A 20,567-nucleotide genomic window follows, 5' to 3' on the forward strand; every position below is an offset into this window, starting at 1 on the left:
CCAGTCTACTCTGTACTCGATATTCACCACTCATACTGTTGGCTAAAGCAGTAGCACTACGTACATATTCAGCAGGTGACAACATGGAGGAAACACCAGCCAGGATTTACAGACAAACAAAGTACCTGTTTGTGGTTTAACTACTGTACTCCCTCCATTCCTTCTCCTCTCTCCCTCATCTCTCTCCTCCCCTTATTCCCTTGCCCATTTGTAATGGGTTCTGTAAAGACGTGCCCAGGCTATTAATACTGATCCAAAATCACTGCTTTCCTTAATCAGACACATACACCACCAATCTTCCGACAAATCAGGGGTTGTTTTACTGCCAAGTTCCTCTGTCATCCAATCAGAGGTGTTGTTGAAGCTGTGCCAGCTAACAAAAATCCTGCCGTTGGAAACAGAGCTGGCCTGTACCAATCTCCTCGGCCCTCCATTTGAGTATTCATGCGCACCTCTGCCATTTGCACAAGTGTCCCAAAGCTGAGGGAGTGAAGATTATCGAGGGTGTAGAGGCAAATTAGACCCTCAGAAAGCCACTTCGTCTGAGCTAGCCAGGCTAAGTGCTATCCCGACATACACTGCGATATGTTTGGAGTTTGCTCAATTTCTTACAAAAGAATGGAGAGGCGCGCCTAACTATATGTCACCTGCATTTGTTTATGTCTGATTTTGAGACTTGACACATGTAACAGATGAAATACCTCCCAAATGAAATGTTGTTACTGAGGTTTATAGATTGTAGAACAATAGGGGAGATTTGTTCGTTTAAATTTCATGCTCGTTTCATTGTTTAAAAGTGGAACATGAATTGGATCATTCAAGTCAAGAGTGTGTTCCACAGTTGATAGGTTTATTGATCCCATCTCCACTCTCTGGAAGTCACTCTTGGGGTTTCGTCATCAACTTGGAGGGCCCTCCGAGCCAGTTGGTGAGCGAGCTCAATGTTTTGACCTCCCACCCTTCGCCATTCTTAACTTCTCTCACCATTCTAACCTTTGACCCCACCTCTCCCCCACTCCCTCCCACTTCCTCTCTCCCCTTTGACTCCCTGGGCTCGGGGGGAACATGCTTCCCTTTCATCCGTCTCTGGAAATAAACAAGGGATCATAAAACTATGCAACGCGTGAGAGTTAGGAGGGAGAGTGAGTTCTGTCTGGTGGGCAGTGGCTGTGCCTGTTGAATGAATACCCCACCAATTCATTTATTTTTGTGTCAAATAGCCAATATGCAATCCATCCCTTATGGGAAAAATTGATACATAAACAAACATTACAATAATTCACTATGGTAATTCAATTATCATGCTTCTTCCAGTGTTCTCTGCATTGCGCATCGCATAAAGAGTGAGAAAAAAAGACAATAGTAAATAAGTTTATCCAAACAATAATTACATCCCTAGAGCAGTAAAATAATATACATAGATACATATACAGACAAAAAATATATATTTTTGTTGTTGTGTGAAAGACAGAGGGATTGACAGAGAGAGGGAGAGAGTATATGAGTGAGAGAGTATATGAGAGGGAGAGGGTATATGAGTGAGAGAGGGAGAGAGTATATGAGTGAGAGAGGGAGAGAGTATATGAGTGAGAGAGTATATGAGAGGGAGAGAGTATATGAGTGAGAGAGGGAGAGAGTATATGAGTGAAAGAGGGAGAGAGTATATGAGTGAGAGAGGGATAAAAGGGGTCTAAAGCAGGTGTGGTTTTATGGTGTGTGACTCATGTTATCTTAAACTAGAGATTTAAACCCCAGTGGCTGAGTGGAAAATCAGCTGGTGAACACACACATACACTCATGCACATGCACATACATGCACACACACAATTCATCCAGCTATTGATTGACTCATACCTCCAGCCCTTCCCATTGGTGGTTGGAATCTGGACAGCATAGGTCAGAGGTCCTGTAAGCGAACAGTATTTCTCATTACGAACCAATCGTCTTCCTGCGCCATAAGGGAACACCCTGCCACCCATGGAGCTCTCCGTCTCTGGGGGGAGGTAACTCAATCCCCCAAGGCCCACCTACCCCTCGTTTCCCTGGGGAGACTCCCCTGCCAAGCCCCCCTACCCCCCTGAATCAAACACCACATATAGCTACAGATAACCCAGCCCTGTGGTTGCTGGCAGAGAGGGTTACTGGATATAGAAACATCAACAGATTTCAAAAGGATGAGGGCAAAGGAAACTGAGAGCCACCCTCTCCTTGCTTACCCTCTTTGCACATGCACACACACACACACACACACACACACACACATACACACGCATACATGCACACATCAGCAAGCACGTGTAAACACAAATACATACAACCACTCCTAGGGCTCTGGGATGTATTTGTTGTTGAGACAATCCCAGAAAAACACACTCTCCTGCCTTTTCTTCCTCCCCCTCTTTCTCTTTCCTCTCCTCCCTCCGTGCCCCCCTCTCACCTCTCCTCACTTTCCTCTCTCTCTTTCCTCCCAGATTGTATAAATATCCCTGAGCTGTTGAGAGGGACTCAGAGACCTGAGGACCCTGACCTGTGAAACAAACAGACCCGAAGAGAGAGAGAGAGAGAGAGAGAGGCAGACAGCAAGACAACAGACAGAATAATCAGAGAATAAGAACAAGAATCAGCAGTAACACATTAGGGAAATAAAGTAAGATAAATAACAATAAGAAATAAGGAGATGGAGAACATTTGGGCCAGAACTAAGTGAAGTGATAAAGGGGCAATCACCACGACAGAGAAAGAAGAGCTGAAACACAGAGTGAAATAGGAGAGACATTGATGAGACAAAGAGAGTGAGAGAGACCAGAAGAACCGTGTCTAGTCTACATCTGTGTGTAGCCCATCTGTGTGTGGTTGCGTTTGTATCCACAATGTGGCTGCTGCTTAACGTTTGTGTGTTCTGTCTGCTGCAATATGGTGAGGGGCAGGACCGTGCCACTCTCTGGAGAGGGAACGACCGTAGCGGGCACTGTCAGTACACCTTCACCGTGCCCAGCCCCAGCGAGACCAGCTGCCCCCCTACAGCCTCCGGAGGACCAGAGATGGAGGGGCTCAAGACTAGACTCAGCCTGCTGGAGGTATTGGTGGCCGGGCTGACTGGAGGGGAGACAAGGGGTCCTGGGCTTGGGGCTGGGTCCCAGGCTGGTCTGCAGGAGGCTCTGACGCAGGCCATGGGAGACAGGAGCCTATTGCAGGGAGAGAAGGAGCATCTGGAGAGAGATGTGGAGGGGCTGCAGAGGAGGGTGGAGGAGATGAGGAGAGAGACGGAGAGACTGAAGAGCAGACCCTGCTACCCGCAATCCCCTCTGGTGCCTCCCAGCGTCCCACTACAGGACAGTGGTCTGCGACTTGCCGGAGGTAAGTAACAACATCTGTCTCTCGCCTCCTTCTTCTCTCCTAATGGGGAGAGAAAGCTCATATGATTCCTGATTGAGACCTACACCACTTATGGACAGACTTTGGCATGTGGAGGTGTTCTCCAGTCTGGCTTGGAGACATACAGTTGAAGTTGGAAGTTTACATACACTTAGGTTGGAGTCATTCAAACTCATTTTTCAACCACTCCACAAATTTCTTGTTAACAAACTATAGTTTTGGCAAGTTGGTTAGGACATCCAGTTTGTGTAAGACACAAGTAACTTTTCTAACAATTGTTAACCGACAGATTATTTCACTGTATCACAATTCCAGTGGGTCAGAAGTTTACATCCACTAAGTTGACTGTGCCTTTAAACAGCTTGGAAAATTCCAGAAAATTATGTCATGGCTTTAGAAGCTTCTGATAGGCTAATTGACTTCATTTGAGTCAATTGGAGGTGTACATGTGTATGTATTTCAAGGCCTACCTTCAAACTCAGTGCCTCTTTGCTGGACATCATAGGAAAATCAAAAGAAATCAGCAAAAAATGTATTGTAGACCTCCACACGTCTGGTTCATCCTTGGGAGCAATTTCCAAACGCCTGAATGTACCACTTTCATCTGTACATACAATAGTACGTATAAGTATAAACACCATGGGACCAGGCAGCCGTCACACCGCTCAGGAAGGAGACGCGTTCTTTGCGAAAAGTGGTGATCCTAGAACAGCAGCAAAGGACCTTGTGAAGATGCTGGAGGAAACAGGTACAAAAGTATCTATATCCACAGTAAAACGAGTCCTATATCGACATAACCTGAAAGGCCAAAAAGCAAGGAAGAAGCCTCTGCTCCAAAACCGCCATAAAAAAGCGAGACTGCACATGAGACCAAAGCTCATACTTTTTGGAGAAATGTCCTCTGGTCTGATGAAACAAAATAGAACTGTTTGGCCATAATGACCATTGTTATGTTTGGAGGAAAAAGGGGGAGGCTTGCAAGCCGAAGAACACCATCCCTACCTTGAAGCATGGGGTGGCAGCAGCATGTTGTGGGGGTGCTTAGCTGTAGGAGGGACTGGTGCACTTCACAAAATAGATGGCATCATGAGGGTGGAAATTTATGTGGATATATTGAAGCAACATCTCAAATTAAAGCTTGGTCATAAATGGGTCTTCCAAATGGACAATTACCCCAAGCATACTTCCAAAGTTGTGGCAAAATGGCTTAAGGACAACAAAGTCAAGGTATTGGAGTGGCTATCACAAAGGAGGCCGACAAACCTGACTCAGTTACACCAGCTCTGTCAGGAGGAATGGGCCAAAAGTCACCCAACTTATTGTGGGAAGCTTGTGGAAGGCTATCTGAAATGTTTGACCCAAGTTAAACAATTTAAAAGCAACGCTACCAAATACTAATTGAGTGTATGTAAACTTCTGACCCACTGGGAATGTGATGAAAGAAATAAAAGCTGAAATAAATCATTCTCTCTAATATTATTCTGATATTTCACATTCTTAAAATAAAGTGGTGGTCCTCACCTAAGACATGGAATTTTTACTAGGATTAAATGTCAGGAATTGTGAAATACTGAGTTTAAATGTATTTGGCTAAGGTGTATGTAAACTTCCGACCTCAACTGTGTGTTTGCTGTACATCAAGTGTCTTTTGGTTTTGTAGGAGAGTCAGGAGATTCTGAGTTAACTGGAAGAGCTGAGTAATAATGTGATGCACACACTCAATGATGAGGCGCTTTCCTGTAACATAGAGGATTCCACAGAACTGTTTGTGTGGATATGGGTGGGTGTGTTCTTGTGCATGTCTGTGTTTGGGCAACACAAGGAGGTCGAAGTAGTGTCAGGTTTCTCAGCTATCTGTTTAAAGAGTGGAGGGAGGGAGAAGGTTCTAGGGGACAGTCAGGGTTAGTCTTTTATTTACAACCAGAGCCTTCTTTATGGGGACGTGATGCCGGCGTGAGAAAAGACAAGCAAGACATGTTAGAGTCCCATTTCCATCTTACCTTAGGGCTTTGATGATGTTTGACTCAGACCATCAAGGGTGTTTGTGTGGGTAGGGGGTATGTTGTCTCGTAAAGCTGACATTGCCCACCACCACCACGTAAATCCTCCTTCACCAACTCCCCATCCCCTATCTCAGTGCTGCCCTTCCCACACTCTAAACCTAAAAAAGAAGTTCATTATTTCCCTGCATGGCTCTGTGGCATCTGGTTTGATCCTCATGTTAGCACTTGCAGGCTAAAACGTACAGAGGATTGTTCCACCTCAAAAGAGCACAAGAACAAGGATTTTGACACCAACCATTTTAGATGAAGAAATGATTTCTGATTTGGACCAAACTTCTTCCTATAGATAAGTAAGACATGAGGAATCCCAACAAAATGGTAAAAACCCCCCACACCCCATGCCAATCCCACCCCAACAACCAGTATCCAGTATCAGTTCTCTTTTTCTCTATGTTTCACAAGTAGTATGGGGCTGTGGTTGGGGGTATTGCTTTTCCATACTATGTCATGTATTCCCTTTGAATCTGGTGATGACCTCCCGTTCAGCTAAATTAGAAGTCGCTAGCATTATTTACCAATTATTTATAAATTAGTGTGAAGTACCCGGTTTTGAACACTAGATGCCGCTGTGCTTGCTACTGTATACCGCCACACTTTTATCAAATTTGCTGGTCTCTTTAAATAAATCACATTCAGAGAGGAGGAAACGCATGAAAAAGGGAAGAGAGGAGTAAAACGTTAAACCATATGTTTGTGTGTGTGTGTGTGTGTGTGTGCGTGCGTGCGTGCGTGTGTATGTGTGTGTGCGCATTGGCGTGTGTGTTTGTGCTCACACGAGTGCGGTGAGGCTTGGTAAAGGGGTCCTTTGCGGGTGGGTTCCTGGCTTTAACAGCCAACCACTTAACAAACACACCATAAATCCCCTCCTGACCTCAGCTGATAGAGCTCAGTTTTACTAGACTAGTTCAAATACGGTTGGCTCTTTACTGGGTAACATCAAAACAGGCCGTGCTTTAATGTCTCTCTTTATTGTTTAACTCAATGGGATTTCCTGGTTAAACAGTGGTTAAAAAGGGCTGGTCAGTCAGAATCAGGCATCTACAAGATGAGGTTGTTTCTGATGGTCAACCATGTGAACATTGTGCCTCCACAATGACATTGGTTCGATGCCACTCATATTGTTTTTGGAAACCTCTGTTCCCGTTGTGCCATAAGGTGTTCTTTTATCTGTTTTTTGAATCTGTTTTTATTGCTAGTTTGAGTTACCTGGGGTGGCAGAGAATTCCATGTAGTCATGTCTCTATTTAATACCATGTGTTTCCTTACCTCTGTTCTGGACCTGGGGACTGTGAAGAGACCTCTGGTTGCATGTCTTGTGTGATACCGATGAGTGTCTGAACTGAGTGCCAACTGCTTGAACAGACAGTTCGGTACCTTCATAACATCAACACCTTGCGCAAAGACATATAGTGATGCAGTCAATCTCTCCTCAACTTTGAGCCTGGAGAGATTGACATGCATGTCATTGACATTCGCCCCCAGTGTACATCTAAGTGCAATACGTGCTGCTCTGTTTTTGACCAACTGCAATTTGCCAATGTCCTTCTTTGCCGCACCTGAACACAGAACTGGACAGTAGACCAGGTGCGACAAAACTAGGGCCTGTAAGACCTGTCTGGTTCACTGAGATATCAAGAAAGCACAGCAAAGCCTTATCATGTACAGACCTCTTCCCATTTTAGTAACACATTGAGTCTATATGTTTTGACCATGACGGCATGCTATCTAGCATGACACCCAGCAGTTTAGTCTCTTCAACTTGCTCAATAGCCACATTATTCAATAATAGATCCATATGAGATTTAGGGTTGAGGGTCGAGTGAGTGATTAGTCTGAAAAATGATACTTTTAGTTTTGTTTTATATTTAGCACCAGCCTATTGCTAGTTACCCATTCTAAAACTGATTGGAGATCTATGTTAAGGGTGTCCGTTATTTATTTTACTGTTGTAGCTGACGTGTACTGTATACTGTTGAGTTGTCAGCGTACATGGACACACAGGTCAGTGGAAGGTCATTAGTAAACACAGAAAACATTAATGGTCCAAGCCGCCTGCCCTGCGGTACACCACACTCAACATTCAACTTCCATTAAAGAAAACCCTCTGTGTTCTATTGGATAGGTAATTGTCCTTCCATGATAAGGCAGAGGATGTTAATCCATAACACCTATGTTTTTCAGTGATATGTTATGATCAATGATGTCAAAGGCTGCACTGAGGTCTGACAATCTTATTATCAATTTCTTTCAACCAATCATCAGTAATTTGTGTCAGTGCAGAGCATGTTGAGTGCCCTTCCCTATAAGCATGCTGAAAGTCTGATGCTAATATGTTTTCTGTAAAATAACATTGTATTTGGTCGAACAAGATTTTTTCCAAAAGTTTGCTAAGCACCACTAACAGGCTGATTGGTCTGCTGTTGGAACTATTAAAGGCTGCTTTGCTATTTTTGGTCAGCTGAATGCCACTTGCCTCCCTTCAAGCCTGAGGGCACACTCCGTCTTCTAGGCTTAGATTGAAGATGTGGCAAATAGGAGTTGCAATGTATTCCGCTACCAACCTCAATAATTTACCATCCATGTTGTCAGTTACAGGTGGTTTTTAATAGATAGTAGTAATTTCTTCACCTCTTTCACACTAACTTTGCAGAATTCAAAGCTACAGCGCTTGTCTTTCATTATTTGGTCCGTTATACATGAATATGAAGGCTCAGCATTTGTTGTTTGCATGTCATGCCTAAGTTGTCTAATCTTGTCAACAACAAAAAGTTATTGAAGAGGTTGGCAATATCAAAGGGTTTTGTTATGAATGAGCCATCACCCTCAATGAAGGATGGAGCTGAGTTAGCTTTTCTGCCTCGAATTTCATTTAAGGTACTCCAGAGATTTTTAGAGATCATTCTTTGTATAATTTATCTTTGTTCCATAGTATAGTTTCTTCTTCTTTTTGTTTAGATTACTTATGTTTAGTTACTGACTCACCTCCCCCTAAATAGATTCTGTTACGCAAGTTTTCTAATGGCTTATGAAAAGGCACTGTTGTTGTAGAATAAATGCTATCAACAACAGCCAAGCCAAGAGACCCATGGTGAGTATGGCTGCATCCAAGAACAACAGCTCTGCTACACAGCAACGTGAAGGTGGACTGTGCCGAGAGATTGAGACTGAGGGAGACATTCAGCCAAACATGAGCCTTTTATCTCCTCTCAGCTCTAATTACTCTAATAGCACAGGGTTAGAAGGCTTAATTGGGCCATCCTCAGGGATCATGGGTAGGAGTGTTTTGGTGTTTCAGTCTGTGAGGACTTGCTGTGGTCATGATGTTCTGCCAGATTTGCTCCATTATATCCATCAAACACACACGCGGACACTCACACAAACAGTGTGCACTTGTTTACCTGAGATGATGAATAACCTTGCCCCCTGGGAATTGTTTTGTAGTTCAGGGAAGCGAGACTCTTTCCCCTCACCCTCCCTCACTCCTCCTCACCACCCTCCTCTTCCCCTACCCTTCGACCTAGAAAGCATCCATTGACCCAGGTCATACAAGACATGAACAGAAGCAAATATAAATGACCATTCTCATTGGGTAAGTTCAGGCAGTACAACTCTTTTCTTCTGTTTATACCTGTTGAATGTGACTCTGGTCTCCCACCCTTCACTTCTCCTCCTTCTCCCCCAACTTTACCCCAAACTCACCCCTTCTCCCCACATGTGTAGTACTTACTATAGAATGTTGTAGTATACTGTAGAACAGGGTTTCCCAAACTCGGTCCTGGGGCCCCACTGGGTGCATGTTTAATTTTTTTGCCCTAGCACGACACAACTGATTCAAATAATCCAAGCTTGATGATGAGTTGGTTATTTGAATCAGCTGTGTAGTGCTTGGGAAAAACCTAAATGGGAAACTCTGCTATAGAATACTATAGTAAATACTAAAGTATTATCCACAACAAAAACACCATACAGTAATGTCCACAAAAACACGACACTTTTTAACTATAGTAAATACTACTTTATTACATTTGCATTGTACTCTATCCTTTTCCCTCCCCAATATCGCAATTAGAGCCAGCCATAAGTGAGAAACCTACATGCCAGGTATAGACCATATATTGGTGTTCCCTACAGTTTTAGAAAAGAGCACCAGCTCTGAATTATTCGTTCAGACCCCAGTCTTATCTACTTACAGGTTTTGTCAAATGTGCTCTTTTAGTATTTCTCCAGTAGGTTTCCTGAAGGAGAAAGCCTCCACTTCTATGTCAAAGATAATACAAGCAGAAACACTATAGTAAATACGACAGTGATGTCTGCAAAGACACTACAGTAAATATTACAGTATACTACAGTCTGCAAAGACACTACAGTAAATATTACAGTATACTACAGTCTGCAAAGACACTACAGTAAATATTACAGTATACTACAGTCTGCCAAAACACTGCAGTAAATATTACAGTATACTACAGTCTGCAAAAACACTGCAGTAAATACTTCAGTGTACTACAATCCACAAAACCACTACATTCATTATTACAGTATAATCTACAGTTTTCCTTTAATATGGTATTTTTACTATAGTTAACACACACACACACACACACACACACACACACACACTGCATAATTATGAGGCTGTTAACACGTTAACATGTTAGCATCCATCACTGTTATAGATCCAGTCACTGCTGCTGTTTATCAACACGGGTGAAGTGTTTAGTTTAGAAACTCTCAACTGTAATGGTTCTCTGAGGGGCTGAAGGGAAGGGGGGGGGGGGGGCAGAGGAGAAGGGGAGTGATGGGTGAGCCTTGGGGGAATGTTTGGCCTTGTTCCAGTTGAACTAAACTGGTATGAGGAATGGCTAACTGTGGTAGCAAGGCAGGTCGGGGGCTTCAAGACTAAAGGTTGTGTGTGTGTGTGTGTGTGTTCAACAGTCTGGCAGACTCCACAGCAGCTGGGAATCCACTCAGGAGTGTTTGTTTTCTCCTCTTACATTCCCTGCTGTCAGTAGTGCTGCCAGAGACCCACCTCACCGCTCCCAACACACACACAGGGACCCCATGGCTGGCTGATGTAGGCCGCTCTGGGCTTGATGGTCACTGCATGGTCAGGGTTGGTGCTGTCATTGTGTGATGTTAAAAAGTGTGTGTGATTCTACATCCATGATGTGTTTGCAGATGCTGGTGTTCTCTCTCACCTGGTATCCAATGCTGGAAGACAAGGGGACACTGGCAGTTTGAGAGGTAAGCTTCTGTGGTGTCACTGAGTATGTGTTTGTATGTGTTTACAAATCTCATTTCAACAGAATGAATAAAGTGAACCAATAATTCTGAATTATTATTCATTCACAAATATCCCAGTATTACCACAAAATTAGTATAATTACAAAAATATGCCATAAAATAGATTTAAAATAAAAGCAGACTAGTTAGGCCATGAAATAATTTCAACATCTAGTTTTGGTTGAGTTGTCAACTAATGTGAATTCAACAAAAAATGGTTTAGGTTCAAAGTTGGGTGAAAGAAATACAAAATTCCCTTTTGTTGATGACTTTTTGCAAATCCAATCCCTTTTCCTTCTTTGATTCAACGTCATCACATTGAATTGTTGTTGTTGAAATTACATGGAAACAACGTTGATTCAACCAGTCTTTGTCCAGTGGGCAGAGTCCAGTCCAGATGTGCTAGGAGGTGCTCAATCTGCTCCTGAGGGTTGCTGTGTTGCAGTCATCACACCTTCAGATGGAATGTGTAGGCATTGCGTCTCAGGTAATACATTAGGGGTAGATTGTGGTAGTCCTCCACAAGCTGTTTTACCTTCTCCAAGCTACAGTGGACTTTCTAGCGGTGGTAGGTTGCCAGTGAGATACTGCTACCGTTCAAGTTCAGTCAGAGCATGTCGTTGTCGCAGGGCATCGATTAACTACAAAACCGTTGGGTTTGTGGGACCAGCAAGTGTCCTGAATGTCCGATGCCAATCCTTCATCTCCACAAAGTCTTGCTGCTTGACAGCATCGTAGTGGTTCAACATTTCGGAAATAAACATACCTATGGCAAATGACGGTGCTCTTTTGGTGAAGACTCCTCGAAGTGATCTCCAGTGCCCAATGTATGTCCCTCAAAGTGGCTCACAAGTTTGCGCAGATCCTGTTCCTCAGAGGATGTGGGGAATATCAGCTTCTCTAGATCTCCATAGCATCTCTCTACATCAGCGGGTGGGATGAACAAGAGCGCAGGGAGCATTTTGAGGTGGAGGGTGAAATTGGGGTTGCTGCAGTACATTGATGCCAGCTGTCTTGGGGTAAATTCCTCATTGCCTCCAACCAGTGGCTTAGTGGTAGTTGAACTAAATTCAAATCTTGGTGGTAGTAGTTAATTTATTTTACTTGCCATGTGGCGTTATAGCTAACTACTAGAACTACACACATATTATTTTGCTAAAATAAAATATGGTTGAAGTAAGCAAGAATTTTCTTTATTTTTCGGCATCAGACCTGCCTAATTCTCACTTGAAACATATTTTTTGTGTTTAATAGGCTGACTCGAGAGTGATCTGTTTCTACAATTTGTATATGAAATTTCAGATTTAGATATAGTTTAGATGTAGTGAACTACTTTTTCAAAGTAACTTTACCTAAGTAAACTATGTTTTTCTTAAGGGTAGCTTCACTTCTTCCAAGTAATTGGTAAAGTATATTTTCAGAGTAGCTTTCCCAACACTGTCTCCAAAGCATGATTGTACTGTATTTCGTATATAGACATCAGATGAATTGCATGTTCAACTCGACGTTGCTGTCATTTTGAAAATGAATCCTTAATACAACATGAATAGTATGCTCATTGTTTATGCTTGCCTCATACTTATAGGGCAGTAAAATATAGGCTGCTGGAATCACGGTCGACTGTCGCAGTCCCAAAAGGGTGTACGACTGCCGTAACAAGGGTGGGGCCGCTTTGAATGATCCATCAACACTTCCCTACGTAGGCAAAGTGCAGTAACTACGATTTTTTTTTTTTTTAAATGTGGTATTTATTTTTCTGACATAAGAACAAGCCAGTCGATTAGGATATATCATGAAGTACCAGAAATTGATGTCTGTCTAGATATTTTGCAGTAAAAAATTTAAACGTACGGTAGTTACTGCACAGTTACTGCACGCTGTCATGCTGGAAGAATAGCTCTTCCCTCGCTGTGCCATGGTAGCTCTCAGGGATGAGCAGGTTGTAGAGGGTCGCTACAGGGGCACCTGGATGTTCAGTAGGTCCTCTTTTTCTAAAGGGCTTACTCAAGCAACAACAAAAAAACATTATTTTTTATTGGAGAATCGTTTAGCAGCAGATATTTGCATTAAACTGTTTAGTGCGCGATCAGATGCGCCAGAGCCCATTCAGTTGGCATTATGTGCCCATTCCGGTGGATATATAGCTTGATCACATAATCAAAACAGAATTAGCATGTGCAAACTATTAGGTGCAGCTCATTTGCACACCCATAGTTACAGTTGCACAGTTCCTTTAATCGTGACTGTATTGATTTGCTACAATCACTTGCAATGAGTATATGTTTTTCACTTGCAATGACCAAACTAGGCTGGTTGTTTGAGATGTAATGATGAAAAACGAATGAAAACCACAAAATGTGCATATTCCTATCTTTCTAATCATAGTCTTAAAACATCTACTCTGTCTGTCTGTCTGTCTGTCTGTCTGTCTGTCTGTCTCTCTCTCTGTCTCTCTCTCTCTCTGTCTCTGTCTCCTCCCCCCTCCAGACCCAGCATGGCGGTATGGTGACAATGCAGGGTTCCAGGAGTTGAAGGCTGAGGTGACTGAGATTCCTGCTCCTAGTACTGAGGACAGCACAGGTGAGACACGCCTGGATATATCAAATTGGTCATTAACCTGATGCTGTCCCAACAGTCCCAATACTATTACACAGTTACCCCCTCTCCACCCCTGCACAGCTGACCCTGCAAACACGACACTTCCCCCCCCCCTGCTGCCCCAAAACAAATATTGCTATTAATACACAGGCAATAATAACAGTAAATGCCAGAGCAATAGCACGGTAAATACCAACACCAGAACACGAGGGACTGCATGTGTTTGTATATGTTAAGATCCTGACAGGGAGAGATAAGTCTGTTCAGTAGAGCTTCAGTGGATCTCTCTCTGTCAGGCTCTTAACAAACACATGCAGTCCCTCGTGTTCTGGTGTTGGTGTTTACCGTGCTGATCTCCACCACACACGTTTCCCTCTCCACATTTACTCTGCAGTTTCTGTCACATCTAGAAAAAGACTGAAACGCCAACAAAATAAACGAGATTCATGTTTGTGCTGGAGTTATTCATATCATTGATGACTGTGCCTGTATATAATTACATAATCCCCCGCCCTTACACACACCACTCTGTCGTGAATATCCTAAAGGTATTTTAGGAAGAGGTAAATATACAGCAGCCTGATCATTTTCTCAGTGAGAGGCTTGAAGTGGTGGAGGGTTCCTTCCTGTATCTGATGACTCTCAGCTCAGCGGCTCTTCTACTAACTCGGTACCACACACACACTCATAGGGCCTGTTAGTTAGCAGAGATGGCAAATCGTTGTAGACCTGCTATCTGTCTCCATTATGAGAAATGATCATCTCTCAGATCTTTCAGCAGCCGTTACCTCTTCCCTCCATACCCCTATCCAAAAACAGGATTTACCACAGATTATCTCTACACACACCTCTCTCCTCTGTCTCTCTCTCTTCCAGGGTGCATCTCAATAGTAAAAATAGCATCGTCACCCCTGACATCTAATGACCTGTCCCTATAACTGCCCACCCCCCCATCTACCCATCTCTCTAACTGCTCTCTCTCTCCCTTCCCCCCCTCCTCTCTCCCAGGCTGTGGAGAGTTGATAGCAATAGGAGAGCCAGTGTCCCATCGTAAGGCTGATAGTATAGCTGGTAAATATGGGGTGTGGATGCAGGATCCGGAGGCTGTGGCGCCCTACGGAGGGAAGATGGTGTGGCGCATCGATACTGTGGGGTCAGAGGTCAGACAGCTGTTTGGTTACGAGGACATGGACCAGCTCTCTAAAGGCTACCCCTCAAAGGTGGGTGACTGGACTGACTGGCATGGGATAGACCTAGAGGCTAACCTTAACCATAGATCTAAGATCTAATGACCTTACCCCTAACCAACCACCTCCTTAACCATTAAGGGATGATCATATTGATGTATAATGTAAAGTCTGACCATTGACCAGACTGTATTATCATTATTTATTACAAGGTGTTGCTGTTGCCGGAGCCAGTGGAGAGTACAGGAGCGACTCTGTACCGCGGCTCTCTGTACTACCAGCGCCGCCGCAGCCGCACCCTGCTGAGGTACGACCTGGCGTCTGAGAGCATCGCCGCCCGCCGAGACCTGCCCCACGCCGGCTTCCACGGCCAGTTCCCCTACTCCTGGGGCGGCTACACCGATGTGGACCTGGGGGTGGACGAGCAGGGCCTGTGGGCCGTCTACAGCACCAACAAGGCTAAAGGAGCCGTCGTGGTGTCCCAGCTGGACCCACACAGCCTGGCGGTGAAGAGGAGCTGGGAGACCAGCATCAGGAAGAACAGCGTGGCTAACGCTTTCGTCATCTGTGGCCGTCTCTACACGGTTGCCAGCTACACTGCTCCTAACACCACCATCAACTTTATGTTCGACACAGCTACAGGCCAGGGGAAGCAGGTGGCGCTACCCTTCAGGAATAAGTACCGCTACAACAGCATGGTGGATTATAACCCTGCCCAAAGGAAGCTGCACGCCTGGGACAACTTCCACATGGTCTCCTACGACGTCAGGCTGGGTCACCAGTAGAGGAGACTTTCTCTTGTCTTTAGAGCAGTTAGTGTGGTAGTCAGTGGTTAGAATGCTATTATTGACCACCTTCATCGATGCGAAGGTTTAGTAGTTACCAAAACTGGCCACAGCAGTGATTGAGGTGAAGCTTTTTCAAGCAAATTGTGTTATGAATAAAAAAAACCTTGCAGGTATCTTGTTTCAGTGGGAAGGCTTTTGCTGTGGCACAGTCCACAAACATGTTTATAGAGGAATTATTTTTCTACTGTTTAGTTGTAAGAGATCGGCTTTTATTGTGTTTTGATGTATAGTGTTGAAAGGGAGGTGAGGGGGCGAAGAATAAATGATGAAGTTTACTTCTTGCATACTGTACCATTGGTCATCATACAAACTGTATTGTGTATAAAACTCCTTCTGACCTGTGCATTGTACACCACTATTACATTATGTAAAAATTCATACAAAGGTCAAATAAAAGGTATCCATTCTAAATAACAATGACTTGTTTATTTTTGTGTAAAAATCAATGACTTCTAGTAGGCACACATGACTGATAAAAGTGTCTGCTAAATGGCATATATATATATATATATATACAGTACCAGTCAAAAGTTTGGACACCTACTCATTCAAGGGTTTATACATTGTAGAATAATAGTGAAGACATCAAAACTATGAAACAACACATGAAAACGTTGAAATAACACATGGAATCATGTAGTAACCAAAAAAGTTTTAAACAAATCAGATGTATTTATATTTGAGATTCTTCAAAGTAGCCACCCTTTGCCTTGATGACAGCTTTTCACACACTTGGCATTCTCTCAACCACCTTCATGAGGTAGTCACCTGGAATGCATTTCAATTGACAGGTGTGCCTTGCTTAAAGTTAATTTGTGGAATGTATTTCCTTCTTAATTCTCTGGAGCCAATCAGTTGTGTTGTGACAAGGTAGAGGTGGTATACAGAAGATAGCTCTATTTGGTAAGAGACCAAGTCCATATTATGGCAAGAACAGCTCATATAAGCAAAGAGAAAAGACAGTCCATCATTACTTTAAGACATGGGTCAGTCAAGGTCAGTCAATCTGGAAAATTTCAATCTGAAAGTTTAAGTGCAGTCGCAAAAACCATAAAGCGCTATAATGAAACTGGCTCTCATGAGGACCGCCACAGGAAAGGAAGACCCAGAGTTACCTCTGCTGCAGAGGAGAAGTTAGAGGATAGAGTTTATTGCACCTCAGATTGCAGCCCAAATAAATGCTTCACAGAGTTCAAGTAACAAACACATCTCAACATCTGTGTGAATCAGGCTTTCATGGTCGAATTGCTGCAAAGAAACCAATACTAAAGGACACCAATAATAAGAAGAGACTTGCTTGGGCCAAGAAACACGAGCAATGGACATCAGACCAGTGGAAATCAATTCTTTGGTCATGAGTCCAAATTCGAGATTTTTGGTTCCAACCGCTGTGTTTTAGTGAGACACAGAGTAGGTGAATGGATTATCTCCACATGTTTGGTTCCCATGTGATGCATGGAGGAAGAGGTGTGATGGTACTTCCGGGTTCCGGGTTGGAGCTAGCCTACTTCAGCAGTACTGTATCATTTTAATCATTTTAGTCAATAAGATTCTTGCTACGTAAGCTTAACTTTCTGAACATTCGAGACGTGTAGTCCACTTGTCATTCCAATCTCCTTTGCATTAGCGTAGCCTCTTCTGTAGCCTGTCAACTATGTGTCTGTCTATCCCTGTTCTCTCCTCTCTGCACAGACCATACAAACGCTCCACACCGCGTGGCCGCGGCCACCCTAATCTGGTGGTCCCAGCGCGCACGACCCACGTGGAGTTCCAGGTCTCCGGTAGCCTCTGGAACTGCCGATCTGCGGCCAACAAGGCAGAGTTCATCTCAGCCTATGCCTCCCTCCAGTCCCTCGACTTCTTGGCACTGACGGAAACATGGATCACCACAGATAACACTGCTACTCCTACTGCTCTCTCTTCGTCCGCCCACGTGTTCTCGCACACCCCGAGAGCTTCTGGTCAGCGGGGTGGTGGCACCGGGATCCTCATCTCTCCCAGTGGTCATTCTCTCTTTCTCCCCTTACCCATCTGTCTATCGCCTCCTTTGAATTCCATGCTGTCACAGTTACCAGCCCTTTCAAGCTTAACATCCTTATCATTTATCGCCCTCCAGGTTCCCTCGGAGAGTTCATCAATGAGCTTGATGCCTTGATAAGCTCCTTTCCTGAGGACGGCTCACCTCTCACAGTTCTGGGCGACTTTAACCTCCCCACGTCTACCTTTGACTCATTCCTCTCTGCCTCCTTCTTTCCACTCCTCTCCTCTTTTGACCTCACCCTCTCAACTTCCCCCCCTACTCACAAGGCAGGCAATACGCTCGACCTCATCTTTACTAGATGCTGTACTTCCACTAACCTCATTACAACTCCCCTCCAAGTCTCCGACCACGACCTTGTATCCTTTTCCCTCTCGCTCTCATCCAACACTTCCCACACTGCCCCTACTCGGATGGTATCACGCCGTCCCAACCTTCGCTCTCTCTCCCCCGCTATTCTCTCCTCTTCCATCCTATCATCTCTTCCCTCTGCTCAAACCTTCTCCAACCTATCTCCTGATCCTCCCTTTCTGCATCCTTTGACTCTCTATGTCCCCTATCCTCCAGGCCGGCTCGGTCCTCCCCTCCCGCTCCGTGGCTCGACGACTCATTGCGAGCTCACAGAACAGGGCTCCGCGCAGCCGAGCGGAAATGGAGGAAAACTCGCCTCCCTGCGGACCTGGCATCCTTTCACTCCCTCCTCTCTACATTTTCCTCTTCTGTCTCTGCTGCTAAAGCCACTTTCTACCACTCTAAATTCCAAGCATCTGCCTCTAACCCTAGGAAGCTCTTTGCCACCTTCTCCTCCCTCCTGAATCCTCCTCCCCCTCCCCCCTCCTCCCTCTCTGCAGATGACTTCGTCAACCATTTTGAAAAGAAGGTCGACGACATCCGATCCTCGTTTGCTAAGTCAAACGACACCGCTGGTTCTGCTCACACTGCCCTACCCTGTGCTCTGACCTCTTTCTCCCCTCTCTCTCCAGATGAAATCTCACGTCTTGTGACGGCCGGCCGCCCAACAACCTGCCCGCTTGACCCTATCCCCTCCTCTCTTCTCCAGACCATTTCCGGAGACCTTCTCCCTTACCTCACCTCGCTCATCAACTCATCCCTGACCGCTGGCTACGTCCCTTCCGTCTTCAAGAGAGCGAGAGTTGCACCCTTCTGAAAAAACCTACACTCGATCCCTCCGATGTCAACAACTACAGACCAGTATCCCTTCTTTCTTTTCTCTCCAAAACTCTTGAACGTGCCGTCCTTGGCCAGCTCTCCCGCTATCTCTCTCAGAATGACCTTCTTGATCCAAATCAGTCAGGTTTCAAGACTAGTCATTCAACTGAGACTGCTCTTCTCTGTATCACGGAGGCGCTCCGCACTGCTAAAGCTAACTCTCTCTCCTCTGCTCTCATCCTTCTAGACCTATCGGCTGCCTTCGATACTGTGAACCATCAGATCCTCCTCTCCACCCTCTCCGAGTTGGGCATCTCCGGCGCGGCCACGCTTGATTGCGTCCTACCTGACAGGTCGCTCCTACCAGGTGGCGTGGCGAGAATCTGTCTCCTCACCACGTGCTCTCACCACTGGTGTCCCCAGGGCTCTGTTCTAGGCCCTCTCCTATTCTCGCTATACACCAAGTCACTTGGCTCTGTCATAACCTCACATGGTCTCTCCTATCATTGCTATGCAGACGACACACAATTAATCTTCTCCTTTCCCCTTCTGATGACCAGGTGGCGAATCGCATCTCTGCATGTCTGGCAGACATATCAGTGTGGATGACGGATCACCACCTCAAGCTGAACCTCGGCAAGACGGAGCTGCTCTTCCTCCCGGGGGAAGGACTGCCCGTTCCATGATCTCGCCATCACGGTTGACAACTCCATTGTGTCCTCCTCCCAGAGAGCTAAGAACCTTGGCGTGATCCTGGACAACACCCTGTTGTTCTCAACTAACATCAAGGCGGTGGCCCGTTCCTGTAGGTTCATGCTCTACAACATCCGCAGAGTACGACCCTGCCTCACACAGGAAGCGGCGCAGGTCCTAATCCAGGCACTTGTCATCTCCCGTCTGGATTACTGCAACTCGCTGTTGGCTGGGCTCCCTGCCTGTGCCATTAAACCCCTACAACTCATCCAGAACGCCGCAGCCCGTCTGGTGTTCAACCTTCCCAAGTTCTCTCACGTCACCCCGCTCCTCCGCTCTCTCCACTGGCTTCCAGTTGAAGCTCGCATCCGCTACAAGACCATGGTGCTTGCCTACGGAGCTGTGAGGGGAACGGCACCTCAGTACCTCCAGGCTCTGATCAGGCCCTACACCCAAACAAGGGCACTGCGTTCATCCACCTCTGGCCTGCTCGCCTCCCTACCTCTGAGGAAGTACAGTTCCCGCTCAGCCCAGTCAAAACTGTTCGCTGCTCTGGCCCCCCAATGGTGGAACAAACTCCCTCACGACGCCAGGACAGCGGAGTCAATCACCACCTTCCGGAGACACCTGAAACCCCACCTCTTTAAGGAATACCTAGGATAGGATAAAGTAATCCTTCTCACCCCCCTTAAAAGATTTAGATGCACTATTGTATAGTGGCTGTTCCACTGGATGTCATAAGGTGAATGCACCAATTTGTAAGTCGCTCTGGATAAGAGCGTCTGCTAAATGACTTAAATGTAAAAAATGTGATTTGCTGGTGACACTGACACTGTCTGCACACTTAACCAGCATGGCTACCACAGCATTCTGCAGGGATACACCATCTCATCTGGTTTGGGCTTAGTGGGACTATCATTTGTTTTTCAACAGGACAATGACCCAAAACACCTCCAGTCTGTGTAAGGGCTATTTGACCAAGAAGGAGAGTGATGGAGGACTGCATCAGATGACCTGGCCTCCACAATCAACCGACCTCAAACCAATTGAGATGGTTTGGGATGAGTTAGACTGCAGAATGAAGTAAAAGCAGCCAACAAGTGCTCAGCATATGTGGAAACTCCTTCAAGACTGTTGGAAAAGCATTCCTCATGAAGCTGGTTGAGAGAATGCCAAAAGTGTGCAAAGCTGTCATCAAGGCAAAGGGTGGCTACTTTGAAGAATCTAAAATATATTTTGATTTGTTTAATACTTTTTGATTACTACATGTTTCCATGTGTTATTTAATAGTTTTGATGTCTTCACTATTATT

General features: G+C 45.1%; 1 protein-coding gene and 1 non-coding gene across 2 annotated transcripts; both read left to right on the forward strand.

Annotated features, from left to right (window-relative positions):
• Positions 1-2,495: 2,495 nt before the first annotated feature.
• Positions 2,496-15,765, forward strand: LOC115145082 (myocilin-like). The gene is made up of 5 exons (XM_029686325.2): positions 2,496-3,357; positions 10,617-10,682; positions 13,209-13,301; positions 14,328-14,539; positions 14,719-15,765. Exons 1-5 carry the CDS (start codon positions 2,871-2,873, stop codon positions 15,289-15,291), a joined length of 1,431 nt encoding a protein of 476 aa, XP_029542185.2. The 5' UTR covers positions 2,496-2,870; the 3' UTR covers positions 15,292-15,765.
• Positions 9,639-9,691, forward strand: LOC115145541 (U7 small nuclear RNA). The gene has a single exon (XR_003865990.1). It is a non-coding gene; the product is annotated as a U7 small nuclear RNA (small nuclear RNA).
• Positions 15,766-20,567: the final 4,802 nt, after the last annotated feature.

This window comes from Oncorhynchus nerka, linkage group LG17 (assembly GCF_034236695.1).
Source record: "Oncorhynchus nerka isolate Pitt River linkage group LG17, Oner_Uvic_2.0, whole genome shotgun sequence".
Taxonomy (NCBI): Eukaryota; Metazoa; Chordata; class Actinopteri; order Salmoniformes; family Salmonidae; genus Oncorhynchus; species Oncorhynchus nerka.